Here is a 15406-nt window from a genome sequence, read left to right on the forward strand (position 1 = left end):
ACACATCAAACCAGAAAATGCTCTTTCACCACAAATATACATGAACAGTATAACACATACAATGTGTATGGCTATATATAGAGAAAGAACAATCTATCACTGAGGTGCCGAAGTGTTATTTGGCAGGGGTTTTAATCAGCCAAAGTAAATGTTTTCTCTGGTTCCCCAGGGGGTGCAGTGAGGGAGGATGGCGGAGGATGGAGGGTGATTGCAGTGACAGTGATGTGCCGCCTTCCAATAGCCAATCCTGGTGTGATGGAGACAATGCTAAATCTCCTGATGGAATCTCTGCAGTGCCACAGACAGGCTGCATACACGCAGTCAGCCATCTCCATCATCCGTCTTCCCAAATGAAATATAATGGAGAAAATGGCCAATGGGTGATGGAGATTGATTCAAAAGAAACATGAGTGGTAATCAATATGGTTCCCTGTGCAGCCAAGCAGCATAAGACTCCCTGCACCACCCACTGCTTACCCCAGGCTAAAGTTTGGTACCATCATGCTGCCTGTATGTAATTTATGATGAAGGTGTCACTCTCAGAATGATATTCCACGGCTGAGGGAGCCAGCTCATGAGGAAAATAAGAGCTTTTTGTCCTCACAAAGGAAAAAAGAAATTGCTTGTTCAATTCTGTTTCATTCCTGTGATGATGGATTGATCCGAGGCATCCTACAGAAAGTTAGAAGTGAATGATGCATCTGAACTCACTTTGAATGACAAACAATACGGATGAAACGTTCGCAGGCCTCTGTTGCCAGATAACTCGGTTTCAGAGTTCCTGCAAACTTAAAGCATCTGTTTAAACAGGCAGAGTTTGACATTTGGGGAAATACTCTTATTTGCTTTCTTGCCAAGAGTTAGATGAGAAGATCAATACCAATGGCATCTCATCTGTATGCTAAATGTGAAGCCAAAGCCATCAGCCGGCTAGCTTACCTTAGCTTGAAGACTGGAAAAAGCAATCCTGAAATAGTTCGGCACATACCGGCCAGTAAAACCACAACTTGGCATTTTTATTTTCTACCTCAATTTTTGTACAAATTAAACAAATAAGACATAATGTGTTTATTAGTGAGCTTTAAAATTGCTGGTTGGCAGATTTTCTTACTTTTGGACAGATTCGGGCTAGCTGTTTCTCCCTTAGTACCAGCCTCTATGCTAAGCTAACAGCTGCTAACTCTAACTTCCTATTTACTGTACAGACATGAAAGTGGTATCGATCTTCTTCTTGTCAAACTCTCAGCAAGAAAGGAAAAATATTTCTCCAAATGTTGCACAGCTCCTTAACCACAAAGGGAGGATGCCTACATTGGAATTGAAACATAAAAACTACACTTAAAGTACTCAAATAGAGCATCTGCATTTACTTGGAGCATCCTCAATTGCTTGAATAGCATGAACGGGTTGCAGCAAGCATTCCCAGTGATTTCTTCAACTTTCCTCACTCTAAAGATAACAGAGACAAAGGATGCAGTGAGATGACCTCAATGTGTCTACAGTACAACCTCAGCAGCACAGGCTGCCTCCTTATCAAAGACCCTCTTATTTCTTGTGAATTGCACATTGAAGGAGGCTTGTACACCAGCATGGATGTTTAAAGGTAACTAGGCAACAGAAAGCCGTGATCAATAATGAATGTATGGCAGGTCATAGCTCAAGAGCAGGCCAGTGAGGGGTGAAGCATACTTTTGTGTATCCACATGGGGTGCATACAGATACTCTCCTATTCGCCAGAAAAGGATGTTGATATGCTTGAGCTCCCCGAGGTCAACTGCTCCTGTTTTTGTCAGTGCGCACACAACAGCCCAACCATGACAGCAGCCCAGTAGGGGCTACAATATCAGTCGATGGGAGGTGAAAGAGGGAAATCATTTGTATGTGATGTGTGGTGGAGAGGAGAGAGCCATATGCAAGGAGCGTTTCAGTCATGTCATTTTGCCAACAAGGGCTGAATAGTATACATACTGACAGTCCTCTCTGACAGCGTCTGCCCAGCAGGCTCCACTTCATCTGCACACTGAATGCGTTCTCCTTTATTTATTCATTCATTTCCACGTGGCCAAGTGCTGTCACTTTGATGAATGGGAGCTGGAACTGGCCAATTGTTTTCACTCGACGGGACAAGTCTCACACGCTCTGAACTTAAACGTCCCCCTTGTCAGAGGAGCTCTGCCATGCCCATGCTTTTTAGAGGCCCACGTACCACTGCCATCCTTCTCACACGCAGGCAGACAGCAGCCCCCCTACACCCCTGGGGCTTTTCTTATTGAAATCTACCTGAGGAATTGGGACTGTTCACTTCAATTTTGTTTCCACAGCTCACAATGCTTCATGCCAGGTGGAGATTATGGAGACAGCTCCAGCTTTTCAGGTGAGTGGTGAGGTTGTAACCATGGCGGATGTGTGGAGGCGGTGTGGTGAAGCTTTGGCACTGCTCCTGCTGTCTTAGTTGCCCTTTTGACAGCTGCAAGTGAGAAAGTTTCAGCTGGCTGAAGCTGGTTTGTGTCAGTGAAACTCATGTGGTCAATGTCAGAAACATTTTTCCTATTAAGTGCTTCTCAGACAAAGTACTGAATGAAAAACCCAACTGTTCATGAGTATATTATGTTTCTCATAGACTCATGGTGTGTGTTGGTGTGTGCTTGTGCTAAGTTAAAGCAATAGTTTGACATTTTGAGAAGACTCTTGATGGATTAAACAAACAAGACTTAATTAACTTGTTAAGTGGTGAGCTTTAGGAGAGTTAGTAGGTGGATATTTTTACCTTTGATCAGAACCAGGCCAGCTGCTTCCCCCTACTTTCAGTCATCATCCACTCACTCTAGCTTCATATTTAGGGTACAGGCATAATGTTCCTGGATTTCTTGACATCTGAAACTGTTCCTTTAATGAATCAGTGTGGAAATACCAATAACAAGAGAGCAACAGTGTACAAAATCGCAATAATTATTATGAATTGACAGGCCTCATTGAAACAACTAAATATTCTGAAATAGCCATGTCAGCACATTATAGACATTTTAATCTAATACTCTCCTCTCATGCTGTTTTTTTGGTATAGTGTTTCATCTCTTTAACTGATGACTATGTAAAAGACCTGGAGCCATCCAAATGAATATATCACACCTGTCAGAGGTGAAATGAGGAGCAGAGACCAGAGTTTGAAGAGTGAGTTGAAATGGAAGTAAAGTTCATGAATGTCAGATTTTATTTCAGCATGAATTTAGATCATCTCAAGCTGTCAAGTCACTGCTGCCATTGCATTTAATGACGATAGTTGCAAATGTCACATACGTCACTATGGGAATGTGTGTAATTAATGCACAGAATGGAACCCTAGATGGAACAATTGACCTTTGACCTTCTTTAGTGCACGCAATGTGGCATGACCTTTGGAGATGCAGGCTAATAATTGCCTCGGAAAACACAAACAGACAATGAACATTCAATAAAAGTGTTCAGTCAACCCGACACAAACCGTCAGCTGAGCAGATTAAATGTCAAAAAAACATGTTGCATGATTGTTACCCTTTTCATTTATGAGTGATCGTGACATTCAACTGGAGATTTATATGTTTTATTATGCTACAGTAGCATGATACATGGTGGGTTCTTCCTCTTGTCACTGTTAAACAATGTAATCCTTAGTTTCAGTGGATAATTGGGTTTCCATTGTTGACCTCACAGATGTTGACAACTGATACCAAATGTCATCATTATTATCAGTCTGCTGTCAAACCCTACTTTCAAAAACAATAAAAAAATTTGCTGCTTTTTAAAACAGCATGAAAAAACACATCGTCTGCTGTAAGTATTTCAGAACATTTACATTTACCACAAAATTCCTCCTGACTGATTTACCAAACAAATTTCCCCTTCAGAACAAGAAGCCTGAAATCAACCTAATCTATATGCAGGGATTGATGTGCCATTGGGAATGCATAGCCTTCTCACCTGTCTCCAGTGATGGAGGAGAAGGAGAAAACAAATTATTTCTCCTTTTTAAGCTTTTTTTTTTTTTTTTTCTGCTGTTGTCTCTGTAACCATGGTGAGGCTCGCAGAGTCGAGGAGACTGGAGAAGGCTGTCAGTCTGTAACTACAGCTGTAATCATCTTCCTCTGGCGTTGTTGGTGGGTTGACGACTTGCGCGAGTTACCTTGGCAGAATGAACAAAGAGTGCGGGATGCACGAGCGAGCCTCAGCACCATGTGAAATCCCTTTGTTGCGCGGTACTGAATCTCACCCAGACATCGCTTCTTTTATGCATCCCTCGCCTGCTCATTCCTCTGTCTATGCCAAATGACGACGATAGGCCTATTTGTCAAATAATAGACATGAATCATTTATATTACGTCCCTGAACAGCTGGCAGCTGATAGGTGCCAAAAAGGGCAACCAGGAACTGCACACTAGTGATAGAGGAAGGGCAATGGTTGAATGTTTTTATGCTGTTTCTTTATGAATATAACCGCATAACTGATGTTTTTGCATCAGTTTCTGATGATTTCCAATTCTTTCTAAATACTCTATAAGTTCAAACTAATACTTGTAATAGTGGTTTACAAATAGTTTATCGATCAGTTACAAGTCAGTAATGAAAACCGTATTTGACTTGCCTGGTTGCAAAAGATCCCTGTGGCTGGTGTTTATCCATTTCATTTGGCAATAAATCACTATCACTAATAAGCTATCAAGTCTACACTTACACATCTAAACAAGCCGTTAATAAATGGATGTAGGTCCTGGTTGTGCATGTGTTTTTCCACGAGCTAAGTGGTCCATTAGAAGGTCTTACTGATGAGACCAAGACTTCTATACGATAAACTCCAGGGAGAGGAATTTTTCACAGCCTGCCAACTCAGAAGTTGTTCTTATTGTCTGTCTTCCTTATATAAGACAAAACCCAATCCACTACAGATTGGACCAGAAATACAGTCCACTTATGTTCAAAAGTGCATATACTCTGGTGAGCAGTCCACTTCCAGTGTTTACAAAAATAAATCCATTTGGTTCCTCTGGGTAATAGGCAAATAAATAATCCACTCCAAAATCATTCATCTTGCCAAAGATAATATCTCTTCCTGGAAGATTGAAAGGGTAATTAACTGCTGTGTGTGTGTGTGTGTGTGTGTGTGTGTGTGTGTGTGTGTGACCAGCATTTAGTGAAGTGTTTAATAACTTGTGCAGTTAAAAGGTAGATGTGTATTCACAGTGTTTGCTAACACTCATGAAACAATGCTGAATTATAACTTGACGAGTACATGCAATAAAAACAATGGCCTAAGCACTGCCTATCAACAGGGATTTGTATCTCTTGCTGCAAAATAATCAGCTGGTGGCCTGTTTTCTCAAAAGAGTGCAGCTTTGGCTTGTAAAAGCTGAGAGCAGAGAGTTTCAAGTTTTGTTTCAGCCATGGCGTGGTGACAGCCATGGGAGCTGAATGTGTTTTTGTGGTCCCACCCGCTTGAGAGTGGTTGTTTGGGCGAGGTGCAAGGCGTTGTGGGAGCCCCGGCTGCACTTTGCAGATACACAAGCCTGCGCTTTCATGCCCAGACCCATCAAAATGGCCCTGTCAGGCTGCTATCTCCTGGGACTCACTGCTGCAGTGCAGACGGATTAAAGCTTTTTATGAAGCATTTTCACAGCCAAAGGTGTGCGCAATAGCAGCTTGTGCGCCATTTTCCTCAACAAGGGTGGACTTAACTCCACTGGACACTTAAAGCTGGAACTGTGCTAAATGGAATTTTGCATCCAATTTGGACACCTAATTGGACTACAAAGGAGAAAGAGGCTTTGAAGCTTTTTAACCAACACAACAAGTGCACAGCAAAAAAATAAAAAATTAAGAAAAGACAATCTCCCTTTTATAACACATTGTTCAAAATCCAGTTAATTATGCGTACAGAGACATGTGGTAAACGAGGCCATACTGTGCTACAGCTCCTGTGGACTGTGAGGTGAACGCTACGCTGAAAACTGTTATTGTTTATTCTTGCTTGAGGTGCAGCATTCAGGTTGATGCAAGAGCTGTGAGTCTCGGGGAAAATACCCAAAGGAACCAATGTATTCATTAAAACATCTCTTGTAAAAAGTTGGAAATTATGGAGTTACAGTAGATGTTTTTATACCTCTGTACTTCATTTTCTTCTCAGCAGTGTTACTCAGTGTGTTTCACTGGTGGAAGCGTGAAGCAGAAACCAGGATACAAGCTGTAACAGCATTTTCAAATTTAGCTCACAATCTGTGACAATTAACAATCCCTCTGGCCCATGTGTGATAAATTGCTTGCAAGAGAAGGCCATTTGTTCCAGCCTTATCTTTGAGGCTGCTGTTAGAAGACTGAATTATCTATTATCAGACAGCACTGGAAATGAGTGGAAACCAAACACAGATTAGGGCTTCACAGTCGAGCCGTTTACCAGACTGGGGTAGGCTACGTGCACATGTAGCCGTCCCCAGGACATGCTTGGTATATGGTGTCTAATCACAGTCAAATCCAGGTCCACAGCCATCCACAGCAAGATATTCTGCTTCAAAAGATAGTGGAGGGTCTTACATTTTGTGGCACGATAGGCAAAGTTTTCATACATTCAAAAAAGCTTTTGGCATAATTTGTGTGAATATGAAAATATTTTGAAAAATAGAAATGATTTTACATTACATCTGTATGCAATATGATAAGCTGCACACACATATTCCCCTTTTTACATCAAACAAATGTATTCCTCCACAACTCAACACTTCTAACATTTAGAATGACAGTTTTGCTTAATCAAACCATCTATCCTTTTACAGTTAAATAACAAGCTAAGTAAATGATCATTACAGCATTTGATATTTTCAACAAACCTCAAAATCAATCTAATCACTTTGCCTAAAAAGTTTTACTTCAATCCCTCATGGACACCGAATCACCAGTAAATCAATAAATGGTTGGTAGCCCAACATGTGTTGACAACATTTTTGAGTTCTAACATTTCTTTATAGATTTCTTTCTTAAATTTCTTTCAGTTTATTTTTCTATGATGTACCTGCTGTAGTGTAGATGCTGTCCATGGTGCTGATATGTGTATTATCTGTGTGTAAGCTCTGCCATCCAGTGGCTGACTGTATGAAACATGTCTGCTCACTCACCATGTGGAAGGAAAAGAGTGCCGGAACCCAGGCGCTTGTTCCTACCCGACTCATGTTGAGCAGCGCACAATGCTAACTGTGCTTTTTCCACTTTCGTTTCGTTTCTATTGGGTTCCGTTTTCAGTAAGTGGGTCAATTTTGTCTTTTATCTTACGAGGGATGTCATATTTATGTGTACCAGCATACAGAGTATGGGTAAAATATTTTACTTATTGTTTAGGCTTATATCAAAATTTCGTAGTGCTAAAGTGACGGGTTGGTGTTTGCTAGTTGCAGCTGTGTTAGCTTGAACCTGTCTGGAGATGCTAACTTGTTTAATCCTTGGTAATGAACCATGGATGTAATTATTACGTTACAATATCGACGTTGTGTTGGCATGTAAATAACATGCTCAAATAGGGTTATTAGCTAATATTATAAACAAGGGGCATTTGGGTTAGCTTTTGAGTTGGGAACTGTTACTATGCGCTTAACCTTCTTACATTTGATAAAGTAGTGCTCTCCTGCACATATGTTAAGGTTCACACGTCAGAAACAGCGGTCTGTACAATCTGTGGCTGATCACCGTGAGCCGCTCTTCAATTCGGCATTCGTCTTAACCAATCGGCAGTAAGTTACGTTCATGAAATGTAAAGTTTACTCTGCTCACTGGCATTCACGGTGTATTTTGCTGGTCAGCCAGAACATAAGGCGTGGGCAAAATGTTATTTACACACAATATAACCATTTTAATATAGGGAAACTGCATTAAATAGTGTGATTTGTTAAATTTAGGATCTTAGTTCACGCCACAGATTGAAACGATGCTTCCACCAGCTGGATTTAAATGCACACATAATCTCTGTTTCTGCCTTTGTTGTCCTGCATGTAGTGTGACTGCACACATTATTAACTGTACCACTATTATTTTTTCCAGTTTCTGTCTGTCTTATTCCTCTGTTTCTCTACATCTTTATCCAGCTAATGGACTGACATCAGCCAGCAGAGATGCTCTTTAAAGATCTCCCCAGAGAGGCCCTGATGCGACCCTTGTCCAGGAATGAAGTGGTGGGCATGTTGCTGAGGCTGACCATCTTCGGTGCAGCGACTTACTACAGCATCAAATGGGTTGTAGAAGCTATGGACCCTACCGCCAAACAGAAAAGCCAAGCCAAGAAAAGGGTATATAGAACATAAACACAAGCTGCATTTTGCACAGTTACCTTCTTGTGTCTTCATCTGAGGTGTGTATCTTATCCTTCCAGGCAGAACAGCTGATGAAGAGGATCGGTGTGGAGGGGGTCAAACTGACAGAGTATGAGATGAACATTGCATCTCACCTAGTTGATCCACAAACTATGAAGGTAACAGTGGTCAGCCCATGATGTGGAAATGATCCATTTTAACCCTTTTTTTTGTTTGTTTGTTGTTATGTTATCATTGCACTTTCCCTGACAGACGTTTTCACGCTGCTCTACACTTGCAGGTGTCCTGGAGAGACATCGCCGGGTTGGATGAGGTCATAAATGAGCTGCAAGACACAGTCATCCTGCCCTTTCAGAAAAGACATCTTTTAGCTGGATCCAAACTCTTTCAGCCTCCTAAAGGTACCACAGCATGTCACCTGAACAGAACTACAACAGTCAAATTTGACACCTAATTTTTAAAATAAATGCTAACATAGAACAAAATAAGATGAACGTCTTACGGTAGTTGTGAGTGATGTACTTATGGATTGGAAACTACACGTTGATGTCTGCCATTATTTCATCTTCAGTGCTCCTTTCAATTTTAGTTTTAGGGTGTTTCCATGCACATTAGATCGACTGCGTAGGAATTGTTGCTCTTTTTACATGTTCCCGTAATTTTAGAGAAGACAAAGTTTTATGTCACAAGGCAAAAGGAAAATCTTACATTACAAGAAATAAATAAACATCATATATCATCTGGCAGTACTGTCAGCATGTCCTTGGCTCCTTAACGGGTGATCTGACCGGTCTGCACTGCATCTTTTTCATTTCCTGCTAATCTCAGGGATTTACTGCACTCAGTCTGGTTTTCAGTAAAACATGTATATTGGTTGGATTGAGGTCTTATACTGTTACAATTCTTGGCAGCATCATGAATTCTAACAGTTTCGGCATCAGAAGCTCGCCAACATAAAAGCAGGTTTTAAGATTCATGACTTGGACAAACTGCAGATACCAGAGTAATTATGAACTTCATCAGTTTGTCTCTTAGCCATATTATCCTCTTCCACATTATTGTTAGAAAGCCACCCAGTGCATTGTGCCTCCATCTCGAGCTGTCTGCCACAAAGCATCTGTCAAGATTTGTGCACTTGGCAGCCGAGCAGCAGTTGATCGCTTGGAGGAATATTTTATTGTCTGTTGAGAGTTTTTACTGTTTGGCACAAAGCTTTACACAGAGCTTCAGGATGAGTCAACCTCCAAAATTAGCTGCTTTGGGAACCTAGTTGCACTCCGAGTCTCAAGTCTTTGTTTATACCATGTAACTTTTCAAAGGTATGCAGTAAATTGGGCCAAATTCTCCATTTGTACATGTGGTAGAGAAGACCAAGTAAGGAAAAAAGTCTCCACAGTGGCCAGTGTAGTTGATATGAGTTCAATGAAGTCTGTAAACTGGGAAATGTGTAAAAACAGCATTGTATTGTTTTATTCGAATAGCCATATTTTACAGACATACTATATAAGTATTCAACTTCATGTTTGAATAATATGTCCAAGTAAAGAACATGAGTGCTCTGAAGAAACTTCATATTTTGGTCTTGCAGGTGTTTTATTGTTTGGACCTCCGGGATGTGGGAAGACCATGATCGCCAAGGCAACAGCCAAAGCCTCGGGCTGTAAGTTCATCAACCTTCAGGCCTCCACGCTGACAGACATGTGGTACGGTGAATCACAGAAGCTGACTGCTGCTGTCTTCTCATTGGCTGTCAAAATCCAGCCCTGCATCGTCTTCATCGATGAGATTGGTGAGCACGTCAGGAGCTCTTACTTTGAAAGTGTTTGTTTATGACACTGTTAGATGTGATTTCTCTTTCTCTTTACTCTTTCCAGCAGAAACTGTTTTAAAACGCAGATATTGTTTATATTTTGCAAATTTGTCAAATCTATTAGCAACGTCCATTTGCAACGTGTTCATGACAGTTGAAAGAGCTTTTTGCTATGATTTCTAAATGTATTTGTGGATTCTTATTTGCAGTGGACATCAGAGATAATTATATCCTTGGAAAGTGTGTGTGTCATATCCATGTGTTCAGATTTATGACTCCTAGAAAGAGAGCAATTTTTGCAGATTGTAGTAACCAGGCGCTGCGTCTCAGTCACTGCTGCTGCTCCAACTGCCTGTTGTTTTCAGAACAGCGACCCAGCCCCAGCCCCCGCCACCGCCCCCCACCCCCCCACAAAGTTTAAACAACTCTCTCTCTGGCGTACAATAACGTCACAGACTTAAATCCATTCTTTATTAAAGGGGCAATATCAGGCTAATATACAAGCAAATCACTCTAATCCTATTTCATCCCCATGAAATTGCCCAAACTGATTTCAACCTGTCGTTCTCAGTCTGTTCTGCAGATGAATTTTGTGTAAATTCTCCCTGCTTTTGCTCGTTGTCTCCTGTGCGTTAGACTCATTTCTGAGGACCCGCTCCAATCTGGACCACGAGGCCACAGCCATGATGAAGGCCCAGTTCATGAGCCTGTGGGACGGCCTGGACACTTCCTCAGCCACCCAGGTAACACAGCCAGAACTCTTTCTTACACAGTAATGTTCCCACCAGATTAGATCATTCCTCTGCTGGGTCTTCAGGACTGTCTTTGAAAAGAAGCTCCTGTTCTTGCATGCAGGATATCGCACCTGTTGCACAGGTGGCAGGGTAAATGCACCTGGGAGTTTTGTCAGCAAAGTGTATTCACATGACTGTTATGGTTACAGGTGATGGTGATGGGAGCTACAAACAGGCCGCAGGACGTGGATACAGCAATTCTACGCAGGATGCCTACCACTTTTCATGTTGGCCTGCCAGTAAGACTCACACACATCCACCATGAAAAACAGCCAGATAAGCCTCTTTTTACGACATCATCAGCTAATCTCTGTTTAGTGATTGAAATGGTGTGTTTCACTGAGTGCTTCCAGCGGCACATAAAGTAAAAGAGCACAGCTTCAACACACCGAACTGTGTCTCAGATTGTCTTTTGGCTCTTGTCCAAACCACAAACAGCGGCGGCTCTATCTTTAAACTAGTACAATAAACAGTCCCTTATGTCAGAAATAAATGTTGATGAGAAAACAGTAAAAGAGAACAAGGATCAAAGACTTTCAAAACATTGAATGTATTTACACATATTGTTGATGAATGCTGTGTTCAGGCAGTTGGCTCTGAGACAGTGTCTGATGATTAAAAAGTCTATAAACTGGCGATTAGCTGCTAATTGATGGACATGGCTTCGTTTGATTCATGGGATGTACGTTAATAGGCTTTACTTTTCAAGTGAAAAACCTCTGTCATTCTGTCTTTGCAGAACACAAGACAAAGACAGGACATCCTGAGGCTGATTTTAGCAGGAGAAAATGTGAGATGTGATTTCTTTTCATTCCTGTCAGCTGTGGAGGAAATCATTCTATTCAGCGCTCTCTTTTGTTATTCTCAGAGACCATTTCACACTTGTGTTTTCACTGTCAAATCACATTAAAGTAAACACAGCCAAGGACTCGCTAACACATTGATTCTACGCGATGGTCTCATATTGCTGTCCTGCTTTTCTGCTCAGCTGAGCAACGCCATTAATCTGAAGGAGATTGCTGAGAAGACGGAGGGTTATTCTGGCAGCGACCTCCGGGAGCTTTGCCGCGACGCTGCCATGTACCGAGTGCGGGACTACGTCCGCAAGGAGCAGATGAGGCAGATCGCTCAGCAGCTGCAGGACTGCCAGGAGGAGGAAAAGTATGACTCATATTCAGACACCCACAAGATGCCATAGCCCTTGTGTTCGCCGAGCAGCTCTTTGTTTATCGACAGCACCTGCCTGAACAGTTTGAGGTTAGACCAGTGTGGGGCTGTGACAGCCGATAGCACTATTATTTTGAGTGATGTAAATGGTTCTCTGTAACTTTAAATTTGTCTGAATATTCCCACAAATCAAACCTTCTCTTCAGCCTTCTTTACAAAGAAGCCATGTCACCATGGGACATTTAGAATAAGAGCGATTCCTCACATGCACAGCTACTGCAGTGTGCCGTTCTTTCACAAAGCGCCCTGTGTCGTTAAATAGGACGGTATCAGAGGTTGATCTGACGGATTTCTTATATCTTATAAAAGGCTAAATATCTGATCTGTTTAACCCATGCTTCAGCTGTTGCTAAGCAACTATTGTAACCCCTCTTGGAGGAAGGCATTATTGCTAAAAGAAGAAATATGTTGAACTTTTGCTTTTCAGCTCTCTACACACTGAACTCATAGCTGAGCTCTCTGCAGTTATGATGCCAGGCATCAGCATGTTGTTTCATATAAGGAAGCAGAAAACATGGCTCAGAGCTCACTGCAGACACGCAGCCTTGCCGCAGTTCTCTGTGATCAGTGCAGCACTTATGAAAATAAACAGCATAAAACTGACTACACATACAGCAAGTAGGAATGTGTGTCAGAGATCGAATGAAAGATATTATAGGAACGACCAGAAGACAGTAGCTGTGCGCCAAATCCACAGTGCATGCAAATTCTCAGCTGGTTTTGAGTATGTAGTGTGTTCGTACTTGAAAAGTGACAAAATTGGTTTTACTCAAAACCATCAGTACGCACACTACAAAACTCTTGATTTTTGAGTGGGCTGTAGATGTTCTCCCACACTGCCAATGCAGGAAATGGAGGAGCTGCTCAGGTGAAAAAAAAAAAAAAATGAAACACTGGGTGGAGGTGAAACAGCTTCAGGAACACCTCAGAAAACGAAAGATACATGGTACATTTTTAGAAAAGCATTTTACAGTCTCTAATTAACAAGGGAAAAAAATGATGTGCAGCCTTTGATTGTGCAAACAATTTACGTGTCTTCTATCTAAAGTATCTATGACAGTACACTGCAAAGGTCATTGTATAGAACATGCTTTATACAGCCGGTGTGCAGTGTGGAATTGTGGTCCTCTGTGTCTCACCTGTGATGTCTTTTGTCCCAGACCTGTAGATGAGGAGAGGTTGCGGCCAGTCACCCAGCTGGACCTCCTCTTCGGCCTGGACAAGATGAAGGAATCCAAGCAGGCCACAGCCTTCAGGTTACCCAGTGTGGCGGAGGTCCCCCTGGACTAACCACCAACACGGCACCACCGGCAGGAAACATTTCTGCACAGCGTCCACGGTGTGTCCCAAGTCACCGAGCGGAGGCTCCTCCAACATGTCAGAGGTGCAGTTGGAAAAACCAGCAAGCAGCCATCCTGTTCTTAAAGTTTATTTATCCAGGCAGTGGTTGTTCTGAGCATGCTCATTTCCAGCTCAACCCTGCTGCATGTGTACAGTAAAAATACATTCAGAAATCTGACGTCTCCTAGAAGCCAGTGAACAGCTCTGTTGCAGAGATTTAGTCAATGTGTCTTGTGAAGGGGACATCAAAGTAGTCTGGAAGAGGAGAAAACCTTTTTCATAAACTTTAGGAATCTGTCCAAAGTTACTGCTAGTAATACTACAAACCATAACACCACTGTAAAGTCTCATATACCCACCTCTGACTTCCACCTGATCATGACCAGAGGGGAGGAAGCACGATGACTCATCATTCATGACTCATTCAGACTCATTCAGAGTCTGCAGTCCAGACCAGAGTAATCCTTAAACCAACCATCACTATCATCTTTCTTTTTTGGGCAACCACATGTTTGAATATCAAAGACTTTAAAGTGATATCATCCAAGTACTTTGGAAGAAGTGAATCAGCTAATCCCGGTGCCCCAAGTCACATCACACTGTGTGTATGTGTGCATGTTTGGAAATGTGGGTTAGAGTTGAGGCCAGGACTTTAAATGCAGCTGAAATTAACTGTTACTCTGTGAAATATTTCACAAAGAGCTTTTTAGTGTCATATTTATTTTGTCATTACTGTCATTATGGAGTATCCTTTGTTTTGCTTTGAACACTTTTGTAATAAACTTTTCATGTTCCGTTCTGCGCATCAATCGGCGACTGACAGCAGCATCTGTCACTGCAACACACACCAGGGTTTTCAGTGTCAGTCTACTTTTATTCTCACTTTAAGGAGAGCGTGGCTTTAAAATTCACTTTCAATTAGCTGTCAGTCTCAAGTGGTTGCGACATGTTTTTTTTTTCCTGCCTTCCGTCTGTATAAAAAGCATCATTATTTGCCACATGGCCACAGCATGTGTTCACAGATCTGTTCGTGGCTCTTGTGCAGACCTTTCTCCCACGCAGTCTTAGCGAGCAAGGGCACACCTGTCATGCAGTCACGACCACGTGGTGGCACTGTAGCTTCACTGTCCTGCCACTGAGATATGGACCGCTGTCATGTCGAGCACTTATACAGGATTATGATGAGACAATGAAACAGAGAACCCTGATAACTGGATCATTTCTCCCTTGCTGGCTTATTCTTTGCTGCTCTTCATTAGAGAACCTCAGGTGACAGCAAAAGGTCAAAATGTTGCCATGTAAACAAACAATTGTGTCACTGCAGGCTCCCTTTCTTGGAGGAAGGTAACACCTGTGTAAATGCTTTCCCTCAATGTAAAATCACTCATCAGGTTAATCAGCTATGTTCCAAGAGACTAAAATCTGTGGATACAAAGTGTTAATTGCAGTTCCTGTTTATTCTTCTGTCAGCGGTGTGTATGTGTGGAAAATGATACGTTAGCCATGTACTGTAAAGTGTATTTATTAAATGACACAGAAGAAAATATTTATCCTTTTTCAACCAGCAAAATGTTACCTCATTTATTTCTGCATGGATTTCAACCTGTTTGTCTTTGTCCTGTTCAAGTCTTATTAAATGTAATAAATTTCATCATTCCCAAATGTGAATATTTCGTTCTTTCTGGATATTATTCCAGATCTAATGATTACTCAAATGAATTTTCTGTATTAGCATATTTACCCCACTGATAATTTTATTAATAACGTTCTTTTTCCTTAATTTTTTTTTGGCTCCAAAAAGGTGTCTCAATCATCGTAAACTCTTCATACATTGTGCAGATGTTGCAGTCAGATACTGTAGCCTTTAGGCATGCATTAAGAGGTCGTTGTTGGCTGTAATCAAACTTCTACTC

At 41.7% G+C, this 15406-nt stretch overlaps 1 protein-coding gene across 3 annotated transcripts; it reads left to right on the forward strand.

Moving 5' to 3' along the window:
* Nucleotides 1-7175: 7175 nt before the first annotated feature.
* Nucleotides 7176-15155, forward strand: atad1a (ATPase family AAA domain containing 1a). Of its 3 annotated transcripts, none has more exons than XM_076731433.1 (10): nt 7176-7259; nt 8097-8297; nt 8381-8479; nt 8602-8722; nt 9910-10110; nt 10768-10874; nt 11075-11164; nt 11665-11715; nt 11914-12086; nt 13313-15155. In XM_076731433.1, exons 2-10 carry the CDS (start codon nt 8124-8126, stop codon nt 13440-13442), a joined length of 1146 nt encoding a protein of 381 aa, XP_076587548.1. In that variant the 5' UTR covers nt 7176-7259; nt 8097-8123; the 3' UTR covers nt 13443-15155. The 3 variants fall into 3 exon arrangements, with proteins under 3 accessions (XP_076587548.1, XP_076587551.1, XP_076587550.1); XM_076731436.1 differs by having other exon boundaries at nt 7251-7267; XM_076731435.1 differs by lacking the exon at nt 7176-7259 and adding an exon at nt 7656-7745.
* Nucleotides 15156-15406: the final 251 nt, after the last annotated feature.

The sequence above is a fragment of the Chaetodon auriga genome, chromosome 5 (genome assembly GCF_051107435.1).
Source record: "Chaetodon auriga isolate fChaAug3 chromosome 5, fChaAug3.hap1, whole genome shotgun sequence".
Taxonomy (NCBI): Eukaryota; Metazoa; Chordata; class Actinopteri; order Chaetodontiformes; family Chaetodontidae; genus Chaetodon; species Chaetodon auriga.

Excerpts from the sequence above, each read along its gene's own strand:
- atad1a (XM_076731433.1), top strand. The coding sequence starts at position 8,124 with ATGCTCTTTAAAGATCTCCCCAGAGAGGCCCTGATGCGACCCTTGTCC. Across the intron at positions 11,716-11,913 it reads TGATTTTAGCAGGAGAAAAT|CTGAGCAACGCCATTAATCT; the intron begins GTGAGATGTGAT and ends TTTTCTGCTCAG. Across the intron at positions 12,087-13,312 it reads GACTGCCAGGAGGAGGAAAA|ACCTGTAGATGAGGAGAGGT; the intron begins GTATGACTCATA and ends CTTTTGTCCCAG.